Genomic DNA, 22,123 nt, shown 5'->3' on the forward strand with positions numbered 1-22,123 from the left:
TAGCAAAACATCATCTAAAGATTGTCAAAAATAAATGTTGTCTACACGTAGAGGCTGTATCTATGGGTAAAATAGTATTTTATGGGTAAATGGTGCTACGGTGCTATGGTATAAGGGCAATTATAGTGGCCTGCAAATTACCTGTCATGGACAGTGACTTGAGCCCAAAGTCCTTGTATTTGAATCACAAATGTAGCTTTCATTGATTATATTAAGATATCTGAAAATATATTTTTATATATATAAAATATCTTGAAAATATCTTAGTAATATCTAATCAGATATATATTAATATGTATATTTCCTTTTTTTCCTTATAGTTTGACTATTGCAAGGAGAAAATGTGTTGTCTAGAAGATGCAAAGACAAGTTTCCTATGTAGTTCTTAATGAATTAAACACATAGCCATATAATTATCTTGCATCTGTCTCTGGGACTCTTGAAAACGTTGCAACACTCCCACGAACCAAATTCCTTCTCAATGCCTATGAAGCTGAAGACCAACATTGAGACTGCACTCAATTAATCAAAGTGAAATTGTCACTGAAAACTTTTGGAGACAACACATTGTCTTCCCTTCTAGCTAGACTTTCTATATATTTTTTTTGACTCTTAAAACTTAGTTTTCTGTTATTGTATTTTTATTTGGTATCCCTGCTATGAAATGAAGTGTAGCGTGAGCTCTCCTGCTCTGCTCTGTGGAAGAGATAAAATACATTTTCAAAAATTGAGGGCATTAAATATTATTTCTTCTTTAAATGTTTTCCTGCAACAGTGATATATCTTTTCTCTAGCTAATATATATAATAATCAAGAGAGCATAGAGTATTATTTTAATTAACTTTTCTGATAATTTTGTACTTTTGCCATAATACATACAAATTCCATAAAGCCATGGTTGTTTTGTGATTGCCCCACCATTTATCATACTGATAACTGATATGTTTTGTCTTTAACCACACATATTATGTAACATCATTGCATTATATTAATGTGCCTTCATTTGTAATTATTCTAATACTATTTTATTCTCATATTGTTAATATAAATTAAATGGGACTATAAAATGTATTGTTTATTTGCCACGTGTTTTACAAATATTTTTAAATGAATGTTTAACAATTTTCATTTTTCTTTTTCTCTTCTACTCTTATTATGATTAATATTTTAAAGAACATAGAAACTACTTCTCTTTATTTTGGGATAAAATCTGATTGGATAGTTGTACTTGGCAGTGAAAAAGAATGAAATATTTATGAAGTGCTATAAAATAGGATATTTTCTTTTCTACTCAGTCCCTGAGATAATTTTGCAACATCCAATATAAAAATATCCAACATAAAATAAATTTACAATTAGTTATTCTGAAGTAATTAAGAAATATTACCTACTTTCTTCCAATTCTCATATTAACATGTACTTTTAAAGGTAATGTTAAGTAATTGTATAGATAAGATGCTTGTGTTACATCTATCTAAAGGTCTTTATTGTGGGGGGAAGGTAACAGATTTGGAAAGTAGGGTTGATGGAGTGGGGTCTATAATTTCAAATGCTTGTTATATTCTTCATCAGTATCTTTTAGTCACTGCTAAAAGTTGACACCAATTCCTATTTATTATTGTTCAGACCATAACTGAATGAGAAATTGTGGTCACAAAATATTAATGTAGAGTTTTAAAAGTAACAGAATGGTCTATTTTTGGTTTATCTACAAGCAAGTTTGTTTTACATAAATGGCTTTTTTACAAATTTGAAATGTGAATATATTTTATTTTTTTTCCCAGTGAGTACACAATACACAATTCTTTGACAATACTATTGACCAATTTTATGCCAATTTCTTTGCTGATCTAACAACATCAAATGAAACACATTAAGATTTTGGACGCTGTTTGGTGACTTAAACAAACTACAGTTTAAAAAAATCCATCTATAAAACAAAGTATAAAAAGTCTACCACGGCCACAAAATCCCTTTTCTTGCAACACTTTAAAGTCACAATAAATGCTTTTGAAATTATGAGACTAAAAAAAATCTAGTAAATTGAACGTTGTTTTAAAAAATGTATGGTGTTTCATTTGAAGTACACATTATTGAGAAACAAAACAAAAGTAACTTCACCTCTAAGATAATGTGGAAAGACATGTTGCTTTACACCAATTCTTGTCATGTATTCTATGAACAATATACAGAAGTAGATGAACAAATTAGTGAATGTTATGGTTATGCATATCTTTAATACCAGTGCACAATCACTTTCTGGTGGTGAAGATAAACCACAATTTAGCGCTCATTGGTATTGTTATCATTATATTGTCAATGGACAATTACATAAATTTATTGAATAGAAATTGGGAGGTGTTCCACCAAAGCACATACAAACTTTTGACTCAAATCCCATTGAAAATAAAACCCCAGAATTAAACTGTGACATAGAACGCCATTAAATCGGTTTTGTTACTCAAAGCAAGTAAACTTGCAATGGTTTTACTCCCCTTGATTATATGGTATTTTACATGTTGGTTTTTATATTCTCCCTTGAACTGGGTTAAAATCCTGTGACAAAATCAATTGTTTTCACACTCCTGTACTATCCCACCTTTAAAAATCACATGGTAAATATTTGGACAAGGAATAGGGCAACTCCACCTGCATACACTGGCATACCTGAGTTTGGGCACTGATACATCTATTTTCCCAAAGGAGACTTTGCCTGTTACGAATGGAGCTGTGCTTGTGTTGGACATTACTGCATAGCAGCATTGCCTATGAGTGCTAGATAAGATTATATTCTCTCCCACTTAGATTTCCTTTCAATGGCTTATGCAGGCCTCTGTTTAGATGCAGAAGAGTGAGCTCAATGAATTTCTAATCCCATTAATCAGCTACAAAATGATAAACTATGGTGGCTTTCATACAAGTTTATATTCTTCTGCTGACATTCTGACTTATACTGATTAGCAGCTTTTTATATGTAGCAAGTTGATGAAGGTTTTTGATTTTTGATAGTATTTCTGAAATCATTGTATTGCCAGAGCATGTTATCTTGCCCTCTGCTAATTTGAGGGTGATATTTTGGGAGCATGATTTGACCAATCAATTTATTTAAAACTAGATTTAACAGGCAACATGGACTATTCATTCTATAAGAACACTGCAAGTGACCACAGGTCTGCTTAGACATAATCTAACATAGCAATGCCAATCAGGAAGGTATGATGCTATGTCCCATATTATTCCAAAAGTCCTCTGCATACACATACTTTATTTTTAAAGTCTTGGTTTATTTATCATCTACACCTACCAGTTACTAGGGGTCAAAGGCTACGTGTAATATGTGTAATGAGCCAAAGTTTTAGACTAAATTGGGTGATAGAGGAGCTAAAGAGAGAACACAAAGGAATAAAACCTCTTAGAAACTTGTTTGCCTTTAAATAGAAAGAGGTGAAGTAGGGAACTGCATAAGTAAAAAATTAAATTCCTCACACCTTAGAGTTGTGAATCAGTATGTATTCATTCTTTGCAGAAACTTTTCACTTTCCCCAGTTTCTTCTTCCCAGAGAAACCAAACTGCATTACAATTCAGGCACTGATGGTAGAAAGTTGATAAAGGGTTTAAAAAGTATATCTCAGAATTCTTGTTCTCTTCAGTTACGAAACAAACTACAGGGCACCAAGAAGTTGTTAGAGCCCATAAAGAACATTACATTCTATATTTGCCTATGCTGATGCAGTCTCAGGGAATAAAATAGATGGAAACATTTAATTATGTCATCCTTTGCTATAACAACATGACATAAATTGGTGACTGAGCCAATAATTCATGGAGTGTGAATTGTCATTCAAAGGGGTCCCATATTTTAGAGCTTATCCTGATGATGACACTGAATATTTTTAGAAGTGCCAACTATTGAATACATTATAGGAAAAATATGAGAAAGTATAGACAAAAATAGAATTTAAGATTGTGTAGGAAGCACATGGGAAAATGTCACAAGTGGGAATTTCAGGAAGGTACTTTTCTACTTGACTGACTATACATGTACAGTAGCTAACATATATTTCAAAGTCACATTTATTTTGAGCATACATGACTGATGTTCAGGAACTTCTTGTTCTCAAAGTCGTGAAAACAAATGAGGCAGGACACTGTTATTAATGTCCACTTACAAGGTTTGGTTTTATTTAAAAAGTGTATAAACATGCATTTTTCTCCTTTTTAATTTTTCTTTTCAATTTACTCATTCAAAATGGGTCAAACCTATTTTAGCTGGTAGCCAATTTCTGAGAATGTACCATAAAATATTTATTCCAATAAACCTACTTACTGTGAACTGAACATACTCTGAGCACTGCTTTTTAAGCACTTACAATTTGGCTATACATCTGGTGGCATTAACTTCACTTCTTAATCAAGAAAACACAAAATTGTATATAGACTGCATTTTTAAAAAGTAATAAATTTAAGTGATGCAGCTCTATCCTCTAGTGTGTACTGTACATGTATTAGAAAGATGAAACAATATATTGCAATAGAGTTTATATTTGGAATCAGCCAGAGTATGCCCTAATAAAAATTGCTTCTTTAACTATTTGCTAGATATTCTAGAGTTCATTTTGTTAGTTTCCTTGGGGAACTTCATATTATATTCTGACTTAATGAATCAGAGAGATTAATTATGATAATTCAGAAAATGCTTCTTTAAAAATTGTAATATAAACACAGCTCTTGTGAAACACTTTAATTTCCTTTTGCTTCTTGCAAGTCTCAGATGGGTCAATTACAATGACAGGTAAAGTTGATTCTAAATAAAACTTTAATTTCTTTTTTTTTAGCAAGTTTAGTACAACTTTGCTACCTGTATATTTTAACGCATATTCAGTCTTAAGATTTAAGCTTCCTTCTTTTGACCCCTGCTTTTGTCTACAGTAAAAGCCACCTTTTTGCTTTTTTTTTTTTTTTTATTGACTCAGTCCCTGATATTCAAAGAAGACTTTGCCAACACCATTGTTCCTTTGCATCTTCCTATTTCTACACCCCAACTGAAAACCATCTAACGTGATTGGTTACAACCAGCATTATCCAACCTAGCTTACAGTACAGAAACTCCCTTCACATTCAGTCTTTTTCTTCATGTCATGAGGAGTAGAGATTTGTGCTTATCACCAAATAAAATTGCAGTGCAAAATTTAAACATAAAAGTTACACAATTAAAAGTTAATATATGGCACCACAGCCTATTAATTCACATATAGTACAACAGACCAATAAGAACAGACAATAATATGAACAGAGCTAAAAAGAGTGAGCTTGCATAGCAATGCAAAAGAAATTATATACAGAGGAAAATCCTTTTCTTCCGGGAGGGCGAGTTTTGTTTTCTTTCTTTTATATACTCCTGACAAGAAAGAGTTAAGGTGGGTGGTGTACTTAAGAGAAGAACACAAGTAAAATATCTGTGGGATATGTGTGGCTGTGTGTCTTTACATTGCATTTACAGTTCTTTTAATAGTACATAAATAAAGAAATTGTTCATTGCACTGTTTAGTGTCATCACTTCCATGAGTTCGGACCTGATGGTCCTTCAGAGCAGCTTTGTATGTCTCCTCTCAGTTACTCTAAAAAAAGATAAAAAAAAAAAATCAGAAATAAAGTTGACATTTAAATTATTTAAGTTTAGTGTTCTTCTATCCTAACCAGTATAACAAAAGGCAAAGCAACCAGATAATAAGTGAAAATAAGGTCATCAGGAAGATTTTGTGAGTTTGTGAATTTAAGTGATTTTACTTGGAGATGAACAGAAAAAAAAACACTATAGCATTTGGAAATTTAAAATCTAAGTAGAGTTATTTTTGCACCCCTTCTGAGTCTGTCAGTATTTCCAAATAAATGTTAAAGAAAAATCCAGGTAGCTATCAATCAAATTACAATTATAAACAAATCTTAATAATAATTAGATTAGCAAAAGCCAAGAATGATGACAACTGAGATCAACAAAGAACTTTACAGTTTTGAAATTATTTTTTCTTTTCATCATTTCATGGAATCCTCCAGCCTGTGATGTATAGATGATGGTAATACTACTTTTTAGATGAGCAAACAGAGAGATTAGGAAGGTAGTTTACTTTCTCATGTCCCATAACCAGTTAAGTGGTTGAGAATATTAGAACCCAGGGCTATTTTCTCAGCAGTGCTTTTAAACAGAATTTGAAGAAGCAATTGAAAGTATTCAGCAAATAATTTGAACAATGAAAAACTGAATTGGTAACTTGCCTGATGAAATTAACACAAAGAGAACAATGTGACATTAACTTTCTCTATTACCTAGTATTTTCTATTTAGAAAATAGATTGGTTATACTAACAACCTATGCCAGTTCTTTATTTATAAATAGGTATCTATTTATAAGATGTTATTCTAATAAAAATATTTCAAATTAACTAAAAATCAAAGATCAACTCTTCAAAGTTAACTGTCCAGATTTAAAAATTAAATAAATGAAGAGCAACTAGAGAATGAGGAATTCCTTAGGTGGTTCTTCAAAACTACAAAAAGGTTAATATGTTTGCCTTTTGTTATTGTGCTCTGTTAAAAAGGCACAGAAATCTACAAAGCGGGCTATATTTAAAAATTAATTTAATTTAATGATATTTAAGTATTAAGACTAATTGCCTAAATTAAAATAATTTTTCTATAGCATAAATCAAACTTGAAATAGCAGAAACGTTTGTTTCGTGGATTGTTATAAGTAAATAGCCATGTTATGACCAAACTTGTATGTTCAAAATTGTAATTGATTTTTTTCTCCTACTACCACAGGCTTTCTATGATTCTGAAATTTAATATGGCAATGTTATTAGCCCAATATTCTTTCTGAATGACAGTAGCCTTTTAAATGACCTAAAGCACTTACATAATTCACCTGTAAACTGTCCTTGACTATTTGAGCCCATATATCCTATGTCAAGAAGGTCGCTGGCATTGCGCTGGTGGCCTCCCCTTAATACCTCAGCTTTCCTAGGTCCAGTGGATCCTTTAGAAGAAGCTGTTCCTGATGAGCTGTGGCCGCCTGGAGATGGGAAACTGGGCTTGCTATAGGGCACCAAGGCCTCCTCTGAAAAAGAAAAAACCACAAAGGCCTAAGTTAAACAGAAACATGGGGCAAAGCACAAACTTAACTCTTAGATATTAAGCTCAGAATGGGCTATTTTACCATTTGATTCTTTAGTGAAATTAAAATTATGAGGTTTAATAAGGCCTAGATATTAAAGGAATTTCCATGTGCAAGCAACATTTCCTACAATAGGAACTGAAGCAGGATTAAATTAAAATAGATCTTGGGATAAGTATACAATGTTATACATTATTTGCAAAAGTTAAATTCATTATAAAAGAGAGCTCCATACAATGAACCATAGTTTGCTTAACAAAAGCATATCTGAGCATAATTTCTAACTTGCAATGAGGCTCCAATTTAATTTTCCCATTAAGATTGAAGGAACATGTTTTTTGTTTTAGTTGACATTATGGCAACATTTTCTCAATTGATTTAGATAAAGAACTATATATGAGTTAACTGAATAAGTTAATTAAATCCTTAAATTTCTGTTGTTTCTTGGGATGGAAATACATTATTTGAAAAGCTTATATTTCCTTAAAGGAAAAAAAGAAACTTGCACATTTTAATAAATAAGGTGCTAATATTCTTCTGATGTACAGTCTTTCTACAAGTAACTCAAGATGTGTATTATTAAATAATTACTTAATACTTTGAAACTTTTTTCTTTCTCTCTTTATTCTCTTGGCTCCTTCTTTTCCTTTCCACTCCAGCCCCTCTGTTTTTCCCTTTCTTCCCAGGTATGGGCTAGTATTGAGCAATGCTAACGAAATTTACTATTTCTCTCTTTAGATTGTCTTTAATGCAAAGGATCATATGGTTTTTCTCTCACAGACTGAACAGTGTAACCTTCCTAAACCTTTCACTATACCTAGATATTAAAATTGTCATCTTTTGACCCTTGTGCAAATTACATTTTCCAAAAACTTGAGCACCAAGTTGTGACAAAATGTAATTATGGAAAATGCATGGGGATAGGTTATACCTAGAAAAGAGTAAGTCCAAATGAATGAATGAATACAAAAAATTTTAAAAAGTTGTATGTATGTGTATGTGTGTGTTTTAATACTCAATGAATCCTGATGTGAGTTGTCCCAGAAAATGCATTTGTATAACAGCTCCCTCCCCACAAAAAAATCCAACTACAAACCACGAAATTTATTTTGTGACATTTTCAGGAAGCTTGATTTATAAACAAGAGCATTTCACATTCAAGAGTTAACAATTAACTAAATTTAATCAGTTGGAGAAAGTGAAAACCCAGTTTAGCCTTATCTAATGTGAGGATTCTGTGATTGGGCAATTATTTATAACTTTGTAATTTCAATTCATGTATTTGACTGACGTGAGTTCTTTCAAATGACTGGTTACCTCAGTCAAAATGAACAAACTGGTTCAAGGCAGATATTAAACTGATATCAAAGATAAAATTTAGTGGTCTTAAAAATACTCAATATAAACATTAAAATGAAAAAATCAAATTGTCTCTTGATTTTTTGTAGATGAAGCTTGGAGGTCTAGTGGGCTCATAGATAGCTTATCAGAGGAAAATTTCCTTCAATTTGGAAAACAAAACATTTAAGTAAAGAACCAACAATGTTTTAAATAAAAGTTATAAAAACATTAAAAAAAAAAAAAGACTGTATGGAAAGATTAATGCAAGGAATAATCCCCACTGGAATTAGCCTTAAGGGATGTGCTGGTGAGCTCTGCTAAGGAATTCTAACTTCAATTACTGATTTAAGGCAAATGTATTTCAGATGCCCTTAAACAACTGCCATTTCTAAAATACCTGGTAGAAAAAAAAAATTGGTAACAGTCCACACTTTCTTGGGACTATGCAGAACACACCTGATCCGACACCTTGTTTGTGTGGGGCTTTCCGTATATCTTCTTGGCGTTCTGTGGAGTTTATCCATTCCTGGGTTTGTCGCTGCCACTCTAGGGAGGTTCTAGCTGGACAATCCAATGAGCTCTTTGTGTCTTCTAAGTTGGATGCATGTTGTCTCTCTAGAGAGTTTCCTTTTCTCTCTGCTGAGTTTTCCACGTTACCAGCATGCTGGCTCGGGCCTATGTGCTGCCTTAAACCCTGACCTGGCGGGGGATCTGGTGGTGGTGGAAGATCTAAAAATTTTGAATAATGTTTAGAATGGACTAATATTTAATGAAAAATACAGGTTTTTAGTTCAAGTTGAAGAAAACCTTTGCCCTCATTCAGGTATCACCCATGCAAAATAAATTTGGGGAAAATAAAAGTCAATTATTTATATCCGAAATGCATATTATTGATATCCCTGGTATCTTTTGGCCACAGCATCATTGAAATAAAATTAATGGGTTTTCTTCAACTGTTAAACTTGTAAAGTGTTTTCAATTGTACAATGAGGCTATTATTCAAGGTGTAAAGGGTAGTTAATGGTTTATATTCAATCCATTGTCCAACCCTCCCTCCCCAAAGTAGAAATACCATGACACAAAATAAGATCACTACAAATTCTAGAAACTGTGCTACAAAAGGCCCCAAGAAGAACAAAAGCTCTTCTGCCAATCTCCATAGGAAATGTCACCCTCGGGAAATTAAGAACTATACCCCGTATCATATGCAACATATGATTGCCTTTACCCATATATGTGGCACATTTAGCCACAGTCAAAGGGTTAAGCTAACGTTTATTAAATGCAATTAACATTCTGCCTGACAACCAATTCTGGCTGTTCGTTTCATGAGTTAGCTAATGAGTTACAACTAATATATTATAATCTTCCAATGTATTAATTTTAATAAGCAATAACCAACGTTCAGAGTACAGATTGAATATGCTTTATGGTGCTAGATTAGACAACACATCATGGAAATTTGAGATGTAGTAGAATAGATAATTTTTCAGAAAAGCTTTTTAAAAAATATCAGATACGAAAAAATCAGAAGTTCAAGTATGAACTTATTCATTTTCCTTTTACTAACTCTTCAGATCATGATACATTTATATGTTTAATGTTTTAAATTATGAAATCATAATCTTTTCTTTTACCTTTAAGTATATACTAGTTCTGAAATTACTGAAAATTTTGAAATCTTCTGCACATAAATTTGGACCGTTTTCTTCCAATTTTTCTTGCATGCTATTGCAAACTTCTTTTTTCAACATTAGAGTGTTCATAACATCATTATTTGTTTATAAAAAACAAATATATAGAATATACATTTATTTCATTAATAGATGATATTATGCATAAAATAGGCAATTATTTGCCATGCCATTTTTCTAAAAGCGTTCTTTTGTTTCTAATCATATTCTCTTCATGAAATTTAGAAAAGTATAAATTTCTTGTGTACAAAAGATAGCTTCCTTATAGGAAGGCTAAGCTACTCCTTTTAAAAATTTTCTTTCAAGAGCAAAATAATACTATCATCCACTGAACTTATACTAATGGTCTCCTGAGCATCTGCTCTGAAAGTTCCTAAGTTGGATCAACATTCTCAGTTCTTATGTATGTCCTTATTAAGATTACTAATTGCTAATTATTGAAGGGAACAAGGTCTCTGGGAAAATAAAGTTGCATTTGGAACATTTTTTCCAAAATAAAGAACTAATCTAATACTGAGATATCTGTTTGTTGGATAATCCAATGAGTTTGGTGTGTCCTCCATATTCAATAGTACTGACTTCCTTCACTATACATTATTATAAATGCAAATTAATTATTTCATTGAGTCATTGAACTTAGACTGCCAGTGAGGAGAAATTATTTTATTTGCTTCCAAAATAACCTATCTTGTCATTGATTTTTATCCTCCATCAGAGCAGCTTTCTTTTTAAAATGGCCAAAATGGCATTTGCTTATGCTAGCTAAAATTCTGATTACTATTATATTTAATTTAACCTAAAATTATATGGCTTCATAATTAAGTAATATCCTTGAGGTTTATATATTTCTAAGAAGAAAAGACATTGCATGCACATTGAAATAAACAAATTGGAAAAAGACAGGGGATTAAGAATGGTTATAGAGAAATAAAAGTATATAATCAAATACACTTACTTAAATTAAATTTATTATTCATTTCTATGTTGATTCATTTCAATAAATCAATTCACTACAGAGTCTCTTACTGGTCTACTGAGGATTAGTTATTATCCGGCACACAACAGTCCAATGACATAGGTGCCATTATTATCTCATCTTTTTAGGTAAGAAGATGGAGGCACAAAGAATTAAAAATCTCTAGCTGGATCTCTCCTATCATGAACTTCAGACTCACTGGACAGTTCCACTTAGATGTTTAGATTGCTGCTCAAATTTCACATATTAAAATTGAGCTTTAGATTATGCTCTATATAATATGCTACCTCTGTAGTATTCCTTATCTCAGTTAGTGGCAATTCCATTCTAAAAGTTGGCCAAAAGTTTGGAATAATTTTTGATTATTAAACAGCCTCTGTTTAATTTCATTAACAGATCCTGTTAACTCCAGCTCTAGAATCCAACCTTTCTGATCATTTCCACTGATTCTACCTTGGTATGAACTACCTTCACAATCTATTACAAGATCTTTGTTTACACTTTTGCCCCAGTTTGTGTATCAGAATACAACAGCTAGAATTACTTATTTTTTTAATAAAAACATAAATAAGATCATGTCACTCCTCTGCCTTAAACACAAATACAAGTGTGTGTATGCACACACATGTACAAACACACACACATGCACACCCCTCCAGTGGTTGCCCATTCAAAGTAAGAGCCAATGTCATCACAATAGCTTAAAGGTCCTACAAACATGGTCCCTTGCTTGCTTGTCTGACTTCATATTCCATTTTGTTACTCTCTCTGCTCCAGTCCTACTGTTCCCTTTCTTTTCATCAAATAAGCCCCAGGCTTTCCTTTGCTGTTCTCGTATCCTGGAATGACCTTTCTTCAGACATCAGCATTGTTCTTTCACTTACTTTCTTCCAAAATTTTCTCAAATGTCACTTTCTTGTTGAGGCCTTCCCTGAGCACCCTACATAAAAATATTTCCTCCCTATACCTATACTTCTCAACTTCCTTCCCTTTCTTTTTTTCCCCATAGCATTTATCATCATCTTAGTTACATTTTCATTTATATATTTATGTTGGTCTTTATCTATCTTCCCCCACTAGAATGTAAGAGGGCAGGGAATTTTGGTTCCCATTGTCTATCATATGATATATGTTTAATAAATATTTGAATGAATAGATTAATGAATACATAAGTTTGCTCAAAGGTCAAAGCTAGCATGTGGCAGAGCTGGGGAAGAGCCTTTTCTATGAAGAGGGTGTAAAGAACTAAGACAAGGGAGGACAGGCTGAAAAGAAATTATTTAGAGAAACATGTTAGTAGGTAGAGATCTGCCTTCTTTGTTCAGCATTGATCAACGTATTGGCTTCAAAGGGTATTCTTTGACTTTGCAAGCAGAATAGAAGATGTAGATTCAGCAGTGCCTGCTTAGGGAAGACCATATAAGGAAAAGAGTGCTCTTTAAAATGTGTGTGTGTACTCCCATTATATTCTCAATTTTTAAAAAAAAATACATAATACAAAAAAATAAAATAAAATGTGTGAGTGTTTGCGTAGCCTTTGGGATGCAGACTGACATTTCCCACCGTTCCCAATTTCTCTTACTCATCATAGGGAAGATTACTTTCCCGCCCCAGTAGTTAGTGTGACACCATACAACAGAGTTCTTGACAATAAAATATGAGAAATGATGTGCCACTTGCCATTAGAATCTCCCAGTGACCAGTCATGTTCTGTCTTCTCCTCATTCAAAAACCATAAAGGTCTAATCCTGAAAATGATGGTATCCCAATACTGAAAAGGCCTACATCCTTACATTACTGTTTATAAGAGAAAAAAATACTATTGTAAAATCTATAATGCAAAAGTTTTAGTGTAAAACGTCCATACACTAAACGCTAAGCAGCAATCTCCCCAAAAAGAACTAGTTGATTTTTATACAAAAATGTTATGAAAGTATTCTTGACATATGGATGCATACCATATAAATTCTATGGCATATGATTTGCTGTATTATAACAATGTCCTTAAAGATAATCTGTAGAATGCCATCCAAAATAAATGTCTTCACACTGTATCATAATTAAAATGCCTTTGGATCAAACACTTGTGAAGACATGTGAACTGAAATTTCCTTTGCAATATCACTACTTCCAAAATATATGGTTTACTAATAGCACATAATCCGTAACCCCTCCTCTGAATGCTGGAACATTTGAAAATTTAGTAACTTATCTGTTTTTAGAAAGATAAGCAATATATTGATCATGCTTTAAACTAGGAGGTAGCTTGCATTAAGTCAACACTCTAAAAAAGCTTGCAAGAAAAATGTTCTAGGAAGAGAAAGATCTCTTTTTTGTTGTCTTTCACATATTCGGGATATGATCTTCAAACATTTCTGAAAAATCACAGAAAAATATATATCTAGATTTTTTTCTCTGCCCACAATATTCAGAGCAGGAAAATATATAAAATTATTAATTCTTAGATGTATAAATAACATATCAGTGAGAGTAGTCCTTTTTATTTAGAGAAAATAAGATCAACACTACAAACTGCTTTAAGTGCTCAACTAAACTTCAGAACATCTGAGGCAGAAAGGCAGTGGTGAGCATTTTTGCTCACCATGGGATATTCATTTATAGAGAATCAAGATCTTGATTGTACCCTTAACCTTCATATTCTATAGAAACACCTCCCAATGAAAACAAAGTTAGCAGAAAAGATAAGTACACCTGGAAGCTTTTAGAAAAAGTATGCTTGACTTTTTAAGTTTTCTTGGTATTGTAAGATAACCAAAGAAAGCACGAAGGTGGCTGCCAGACAGGGTAGCCATTCCCCCAAACTAATAAAGAACAAATGCATTTCCTCTTTTCCAACTAAGCTTCATTCTGTCTTATAATGATTAGTGTAAGTGTGCTAGGGACTAGGGTGTAGCTTATCCAAGTTGGATGTGCAATAGATTAATTTGTAGAGCTTTAAAAAATACTCCTAACTGGGTTTCACCCCTGAACAATTAAATCAGAATCTCTAGGGTATATTTTAAGAGCTCCCAAGATAGTTCTAATGTGCAATTTGCCTAAGTTCATCCTTTTGGTGTTCAGTATTAATAGAACTATCTTATGATAAAGTTTGTGTGCTTGTGGGGGATAATGTCAAGAAAGGGCAAGGAATTTACCTCTGAGTTTGACATTATACTAGCCACTTTAAATTTATTATGTTATGTGTTCTTAGAATAAAACTTAAGGATAAATATGTTTATTCATACTTTAAAAGATAGAGAATTAAGTTGAAAATATGAGAAATAGACCATGCTCTGTAGAGCTCATGAAATACTCATAATTGAACATGGACATCTTCTAGTAATATTATATTTCCTGAAACTAGCAATGTTTAAGCAAATATTCAAAGATTGGATGTTGTATATAAATAGAATGATTGAAATAGATCAGCACAGTGTGGCCCATGGCCAAATTCAGCCACTGCCTGTTTTGTCAATAATGTTTTATTGAAAATTGGTCACACTCATTCTTTTACTTTCTCTATAGCTCAACTCATGCAACAGTGGCAGTGTTGAGTAGTTGTGATGGAGACCTTTTGCTGCCCAAAGCCAAAAATATGTACTATGAATCATTGTGTACCCCCAAAATACGTATGTTGAAATCTCAACCCTGTAATGTGATGATGGTACCGGGAGGTGTAGCCTTTGGGAGGTGGTTAGGTCACAATGGTGGAGTATTCATGAATGAGATCAGTGCCCTTATAAAACACATTCCAAAGAGATTCTAGTCCCTTCCACCATGTGAGGACACGATGAAGAGGCACCATCTATGAACCAGAAAGTGGGCCCTCACCAGACACCAAATCTTCCAGTGACATGATCTTGGACTTTGCAGGCTCCAGAACTGTGAGAAATAAATTTCTGTTGTTTATAAGCTGCCTAGGATATGGTATCGTTGTGAATTACTTGACAATGGGGATACATTCTGAGAAGTGTGATTTAGTCATTGCGCAAACACCATAGAGTATAGTTACACCAACCTATATAGTTTAGCCAACTACACACCTAATAATCTATATGGTATAGCTTATTGTTCCCAGGCTATACAGCATTTACTGTACTGAATACTGTAGGCAATTGTAACACAATGGTAATTATTTGTGTATATAAACATAGCTAAATATAGAAAAGATACAATAAAAATACAATATTGTAATCTTATTGCACCACCAAGGTATATGCAGTCTATCATTGACTGAAATGACATTATGCAATGCATAACTTTATTTTGTTATAGCAATCCAACAACCACAACAATTTTCAAATACATGACCTAGGGGATGCTTTTAGCTCTAAAAGTCATTACACTGAAATACCACCAATTCATTTCAAGGTCTTCTTCTTATCCAAAGGTGAAATACCATGTAAGATATTATAATTTAATATCATAAAAGTTCTTATAAGTACACATGCTGCTTCTGTTTTCTTTCCTACTCTTAAAGTGGAATGTTCACTAAAAAGCATTAATAAAAGATACTAGAATGGCAAAAAAAAAAAATCAACAATGAAAAGTGGTGGGCTTGATATTATAGAAATAACTCTGAATTGTTAAAAAAAGAGGGCGTTTTATTTAAACAAAACCATATTGCTAAGTGTCTGCTTTGTTATATAATGAGGCAATGGCTAACCTAACATAACTACTTTAACCTAAGTTAATGATTGCATGGAGCACACCTCTTCAGTGAGGAGACAAGGGTAAAGGAAAGAAACCTACCATCTGTCATTCCTTCCCTTCGATGAGGCAATGCTGGTTGCTGGTCCATTCGCCCTCCCTTGTGTTTTTTAGTGGGCCTAGGCCTCTGACTTTGATTCAGGGCTGCACTGGTGTTACTGTCAGTAGAAAATGGGCTGGTGGGTCGAGGTCTTTGAGAGGAGGTAAAGGCTTTTCCTAAAAAGAAAACAAAGGGAATGGGGTATAGAGAATATCATTATAATAGACTGATTCTGTCTATCTTGTATTTCTGCCCTTACTAAGGCTAACCTGTAAACCTACCTAGAGATGCTGTTTGAAGATACCAAATATTGGTGCATCTCTGTAGAAAATGTATACCCAGCTGCACATATTTTGTACAATTTTTAACAAGCTAATAATGTCCCATGCACTAAAAGAATTCAAACAAATGAACATAAGACAAATCTACTGATCAAATACTCAATATTGCTTGATTATATTTTTATTTAACCTTGACAATCTTAGTAATATTTTCATAGATACATGAAAAATTCATGCAGCTTTTACTTCTTAAAATTAAAAAAGCTATTTCTGAAATAAAGTGTGTACTGTCTTATTTGTTTTATCATATTTCACCCTTGGAACCTTATAAAATCTCTCTGAGCGCAGAAAAATGTCATATAGTAATTACATTTGAAATTTTACATGAAAGGTCTGCTCAGACACATATATTAAATTGACCTTACCACCTATGCACATACACGAGAATTCTCTCTCTTTTGGCAGAAATTCAATAACATCAGTGTAGAGGATAGCAGGCTAAAATCACCTTGTATATCCAAAGTGCAATAGGTGTTTTCTGATGAATATTATTGTATCTGAGCAGACTCCAAATTCTCATTGAAAAAAAATGAAATGTGCTATGTCCTATTCTTATGGTTGAGTATACATATATAGGGAAATATATTCTGGGAAAAGGTTAGCCAATAAATGTTCAACAACTTATGATTTTAATACCATGTTTATTATAGTAAGAGAGGCCTAGTTTATGTGCATGTATTTATTCTTCTGTGCATGTTTTCATTTCATACAAAATTATTGTATGTAGTTATGGTTTCTTAAGTCAATGTGACATGATATTGCTTAATGCTTTATTAGCTATTAGCATACATGCAAGAAATGCATTTATACCTTCTAATTTATTAGTTTCTTTGCAATTTCTCACTGCTCTGCTTACAGCTAATGCCACAAAAAGCACTCAGGCAACATAAAGTTTCCAACTTATGCCTTATAAAGCAAGAAAATTCAAATAACAGTTATATTACAACATATTTTAGTTTGGATGCTATATGAAAAATAAACCTCTGCAATGCTTAGAAAAATCTTTTTTATTTCTTTTGAAGATACCTCATGCATGCTCAAAAGAAATATTGATGGCATAATTCAGAGAACTTCCAAGACTCATTTTTATAACCTGAGAGTTTACTGAAGGGTCAAAATCATTTTTCTTTACTAGTTGAACACTATTAAGATTTCAAAAATGCACTGACTGTGTTTGTTTGGTAAGGTAGCTCAGTTTAATTCGTATATTAGAATCTTCCTATATGTGCAGTTAAGAAGCACACACATAAATATGAGAGCATGCATTATGCTAAAGTTACTTTGTTTCGGCAAAACAAATGATTATAAATATTTGAACTATTATTAGAGTTAATTCCACTTTTCTTTTCTATGGAATGAGCAGCACATGAAAAATGACATAATTGGTCTTTTTATATTATTACTTATCGCTCTCAGAAATCAAAATTGAATTACCCTAAAGAGCAATACACCTGTAGTCATCATTTCACTAAACTTTCAAATGCAGTGGGTGTATCTTTAATTAGCATCCTTTAAAACAAGTAATAAATTATTGCATTAAAATCTTAACAGCCAAACAATTAATAAGATCATCAGCCATTTGAACTGTTAGACCAACAGCCTTAGACCCATTCACCTCATGCGGAGAAAGCCTTCCCAGAAAACGCATTTGTAGAAGGAGATGGGGCAAAGGAAAGTAATGGAAATAAAAGCTGAATAATTTTAATTACTGGGTACATTATTGATTATGTGAGGATTTTGCAAAGTATGAGTTATTGAATATTTAATGGCAATCTTAGTTGCTGCTTTGCTGTAATATAAAAAGGAAGCATATTCCAATTAATCAGCAGAGCCATGAAGAAAAAGGGAAATAAAAGATAGAAGGTGGTGAATAGGTGTCTATTCCTGCTCTGCAAAACTAGCATCAGAATAGAGTTTTGGTAGTGCAGCATTCAAACTGCATTCATGCATGTTAAAGAAAGCCCTATGTAGTCAGATTCACTAAGAAGAAAGAACAGAAGAGAAAAAGTTCAGTGTCCAAAGGACAAGATTCTCTCATGCAAAGAGTGTTGACTTGGAGTCTACCAACCTGTTCTTGTAAGGCTGGTTCCATCCAGCCTAAAACCAGCTTTATCTGCTGCTGCCACCAGTGCTTGTGCAAAACTGCCGCTGGCAAAGATGGAGCCATCTGAGGAACTACCTACACTAGATCTATGACTAGAAAAGTTACGATCCTCATCAGATGCAGAGCCCCATCCATTTACCATTGAACCTAAAAACAAATGTAGTTGTCCAGTGAGTTGTATATACTGGATATCTCAGTTGCTTGCACACACTATACTAATGAACAAGTAGGCTGTCTCAACTCCTCGCTTCTTCCTTGATGTTTCATCATGACTTCTTTAGCCAGATGCAAGCATCACCCATGTTTTAAACATTCTTAGTGCAAAAGAATGAAGCTCATTTAAAACCTGTATTTTTTTGCAGCACATGAACAAAACATGTTCCATATTATTTACTTCTTAAACTGTTTAAATTATTACATGATAATTTTCCAAAAGGGAATTGTTACCTATTTTTTAAGTTACTACAATTCAAAAATAAACACATTTATTGAAACAAATTATAGTGTTTTTAAACTTATCGAAGACTCAGTTGAAGAAATAGCGTGAATATATTTTGAATTTAATTAAGACTCCAATGGTAATCTGAATAAAAGCTATACTTGTGTACTGTAGAAGGGCTAGAATTATATCATGATTTTAAAAAAAATAGACACCTAAGTACTCATGAAATAACAAAAATTCATAAACCAAAAAAATTATCAAAGCAATTAACTTAGAACATAAAAAATGCATTTTACTACTGTCAGTGCTTATTAATGCTTTCTTTGTTTTTTTTTTAGTACTAACATTTATCTTTAAAAATCTTTCTGAAGAATATCATCAGTATTAATATAGATTTTTCTGAAAAAAATGGAACTTAGCAATAGAGAAACAGAATTTCAGCTTTATGTGTAGAGAGCTATAAATTGTGAAGATACTGAGAAATAATTTTAATTCTTAATTTTCCAATAAGTCATTCACAATTTTATAATTTCTCTTAGACCAAAGCACATTGGATACTTAACCTACTGCTCACCAAAATTATTATTACAATATTTAAGTTTACACATCATTAATTCATGACACAAGCTACTAAGTATTGCCTATCCTAAGTTTTGTTAGAAGGATGACAAAAAAGTATTTATAAGAAGTTAATGTAAGATTTCTACAAAAACCAAACACATATCTATATGAAATAGTTGAAAGTCAAATGCTGTAGATTATTTTTCCTTTTCTCCAATATTTAAGAAACAACAGTATAGTTAGGAGTGTTGCCATGATGCAGTGTTTGTAATTTTGGTCAAGGTGCCAGGATGCAATAACATGGATTCATGCACTTTCAAGACAGAGAGAACAGAAACTGATGGGGTTAGAATGATTTGAGAAGTTAAAAGGGTGTTAAGTGTAGCAAAGAAAGATAGAGTTTTGATTCTATTTGCCAAAAGCACAGAGATACACTTTTTACTTTCCAGACAAATTCCCTTGACACAGGCCACTGCAAGGAAGCTGAGATAACACCAGCAACTGAGCCTCCTTGGAGAGAATCATTTCTGGATTAATAATCACAAGTCAAGGACCAACAGCCCAAACTGAAAGAAGAATTGATGCAATAGGCTTTGCAATATAATGCTACACTAGATAAGAAAAAAAATCAAAGTATTTCAGTGAGAGGTCACAAAAGAAAATGAAATTCTAAAACTGATGATACTTTTAAAACATTTAAAAGCTCACTCACAGTCCTTTCTAAGTGTTGTTTTCTGTATTTCTAAACATCTGCTCTCACTTTCCAGATAAGAATCTCTTTATTCTTCATTTCCAGTTTTATTCCTAAACTCTTCCTGATTTCCTTCCGGTTCCTTCTATCGTCCTCATTTTTATCTACATTATTTATTTATTTATTTTGAGACAGAGTCTCACTCTCTTGCCCGGGCTAGAGTGCCGTGGTGTCAGCCTAGCTCACAGCAACCTCAAACTCCTGGCTCAAGCAATCCTCCTGCCTCAGCCTCCCAAGTAGCTGGGACTACAGGCATGCACCACCATGCCCGGCTAATTTTTTGTGTATATTATAGTTGCCTAGCTAATTTCTTTCTATTTTTAGTAGAGACGGGGTCTCACTCTTGCTCAGGCTGGTCTCAAACTCCTGAGCTCAAACGATCCACCCGCCTCAGCCTCCCAGAGTGCTAGGATTACAGGCGTGAGCCACCTGCGCCTGGCCTCCATTATCTTTCTCAAGCACTTACTATATACTTTTGTTCCTCTGTTTAAAGCCTTACCTAGTTTATCAACACCACGTCTAAACTCCTAATCGGGTATTTGGGTATCTAGCCCATCCTGCCTTTGCAGCCCTATTCACTCTGACAGCCTGTGCAGGCTCCTTGTCCCACCTACACAGCATCACTTCCCATTCTTTGGACATATCTCTGAATTGCCACCAACTCTCAACCACTGCTGAACTTTAAAGTCTAAATGAAATGCCTTCTCTCTTATCACCTTGATTCTACCCTATCCCAGGGAGAATCAATCTCTCTATCTCCTTTGTTTTCCAAATACTATGCATACAGTTAGTATATCAGTTATCTCTATATATTCTCTGTGTTTGTGGCATATATGTTTCCTCTTCTAGACAGTGGAATTCTGGAGATTAGGAATTATCTCATATTCATTTTCATATTTTCTATACAGTGACATTGTATAGGAGAAGCTCAATAAACAGTGGGCATTTTGAATTAAATGCATTTGATGTTTTATTCACTATAGATTTTGTGTGTGATTTTCTTTGATATGTAATTTCATAGAAATGTCCTTATTTTAGTTGTAGAAAGACTGTTCTCTTAAGAACTCATAGAAAATTTTTTAAATAAGGAATATAATGCTAGTCAACTCTTGTTGGTTACTGAGACAATGGCGAAAGCAGTGATGTTATCATCCAAAGTGAAAAAGTAAAATATTACACACATATAAAATACATATATATATATATATATGTCTTGGTTAGGCTTTGATACACTTGAATATTGATATTTATCAATATCTTTTTCAAATTGAGATAAAGAATTTATATTTGTGGCAACTTTTTTTTGTTTGTGTGACTTCTGTGTCCATATTCACTGTTTTGTTGTTTTTTAAAAATTCTCTTTTCTCTCCTATAACAAGCCCAGAAATAGTTGAGTCTGTTTGGTTTTATGTCTAAGTCTTTATGTCTAAGCCTGCTTGCTGTGTGGTTCCAGCCCGGGGATCTGGCATATTGACAAATTTAGTCTCTGAAACTGCAAAACTCAGAATAAATTCTACACCTCAGCCTTGTCACTAAAGAAATGTCATCCTGTGAGACCTCTTAACAGACAATTAGGTTAATTTTTCCACCCCAAAATACCCTGTTTATCTTTCTGTGACAAGTCCTTCAGATGAATATTTCCCCACGCACATTTGTCATACCCTGAACAAATCAACTACTTTCCTGCATTTGTGTCTTTGCTCTGATTTTCTCTCAACCTTTAATACTCCTTGGCATGTCCCTAGAAATCTCATTTATTTGTGAAGTTTTTCCTGGTGCTTTTTTTCCCCTCTGGGAATAGAGAGTAACATGGAAGATACAGCTTCAAGTGGGTGTTGGTCAATATAGAAAGAACATCAGCTATTCTTTGTACTCCCTGTAAGAGCAAAGAGGCGAGATAGATGAATTCAGAGTTGAAGATACACATCACATACTATAGATATTTGGCCACACAGGGCAATGGGAAACTTAATGTCTCAAGCCAACGAGAA

At 33.1% G+C, this 22,123-nt stretch overlaps 1 protein-coding gene across 3 annotated transcripts in view; it reads right to left on the reverse strand.

The window, feature by feature from the left end:
• Positions 1-4,161: 4,161 nt before the first annotated feature.
• ROBO2 (roundabout guidance receptor 2) overlaps positions 4,162-22,123 on the reverse strand; it is a 1,246,741-nt gene continuing 1,228,779 nt past the window's right edge. For 2 of the 3 annotated variants that reach the window (XM_045540457.1, XM_045540456.1), the window contains 3 exons: positions 15,936-16,109; positions 6,924-7,115; positions 4,162-5,619 (listed from right to left, as the gene is read on the reverse strand). In XM_045540457.1, the coding sequence (XP_045396413.1) occupies positions 5,615-5,619; positions 6,924-7,115; positions 15,936-16,109 (371 nt within the window). In that variant the 3' untranslated portion in view covers positions 4,162-5,614. Of the gene's footprint in view, positions 5,620-6,914; positions 7,116-15,935; positions 16,110-22,123 lie in introns of all 3 variants that reach the window. The other variant, XM_045540455.1, reaches the window with a different exon arrangement.

Source organism: Lemur catta, chromosome 1 (genome assembly GCF_020740605.2).
Source record: "Lemur catta isolate mLemCat1 chromosome 1, mLemCat1.pri, whole genome shotgun sequence".
In the NCBI taxonomy this organism is placed as follows: domain Eukaryota; kingdom Metazoa; phylum Chordata; class Mammalia; order Primates; family Lemuridae; genus Lemur; species Lemur catta.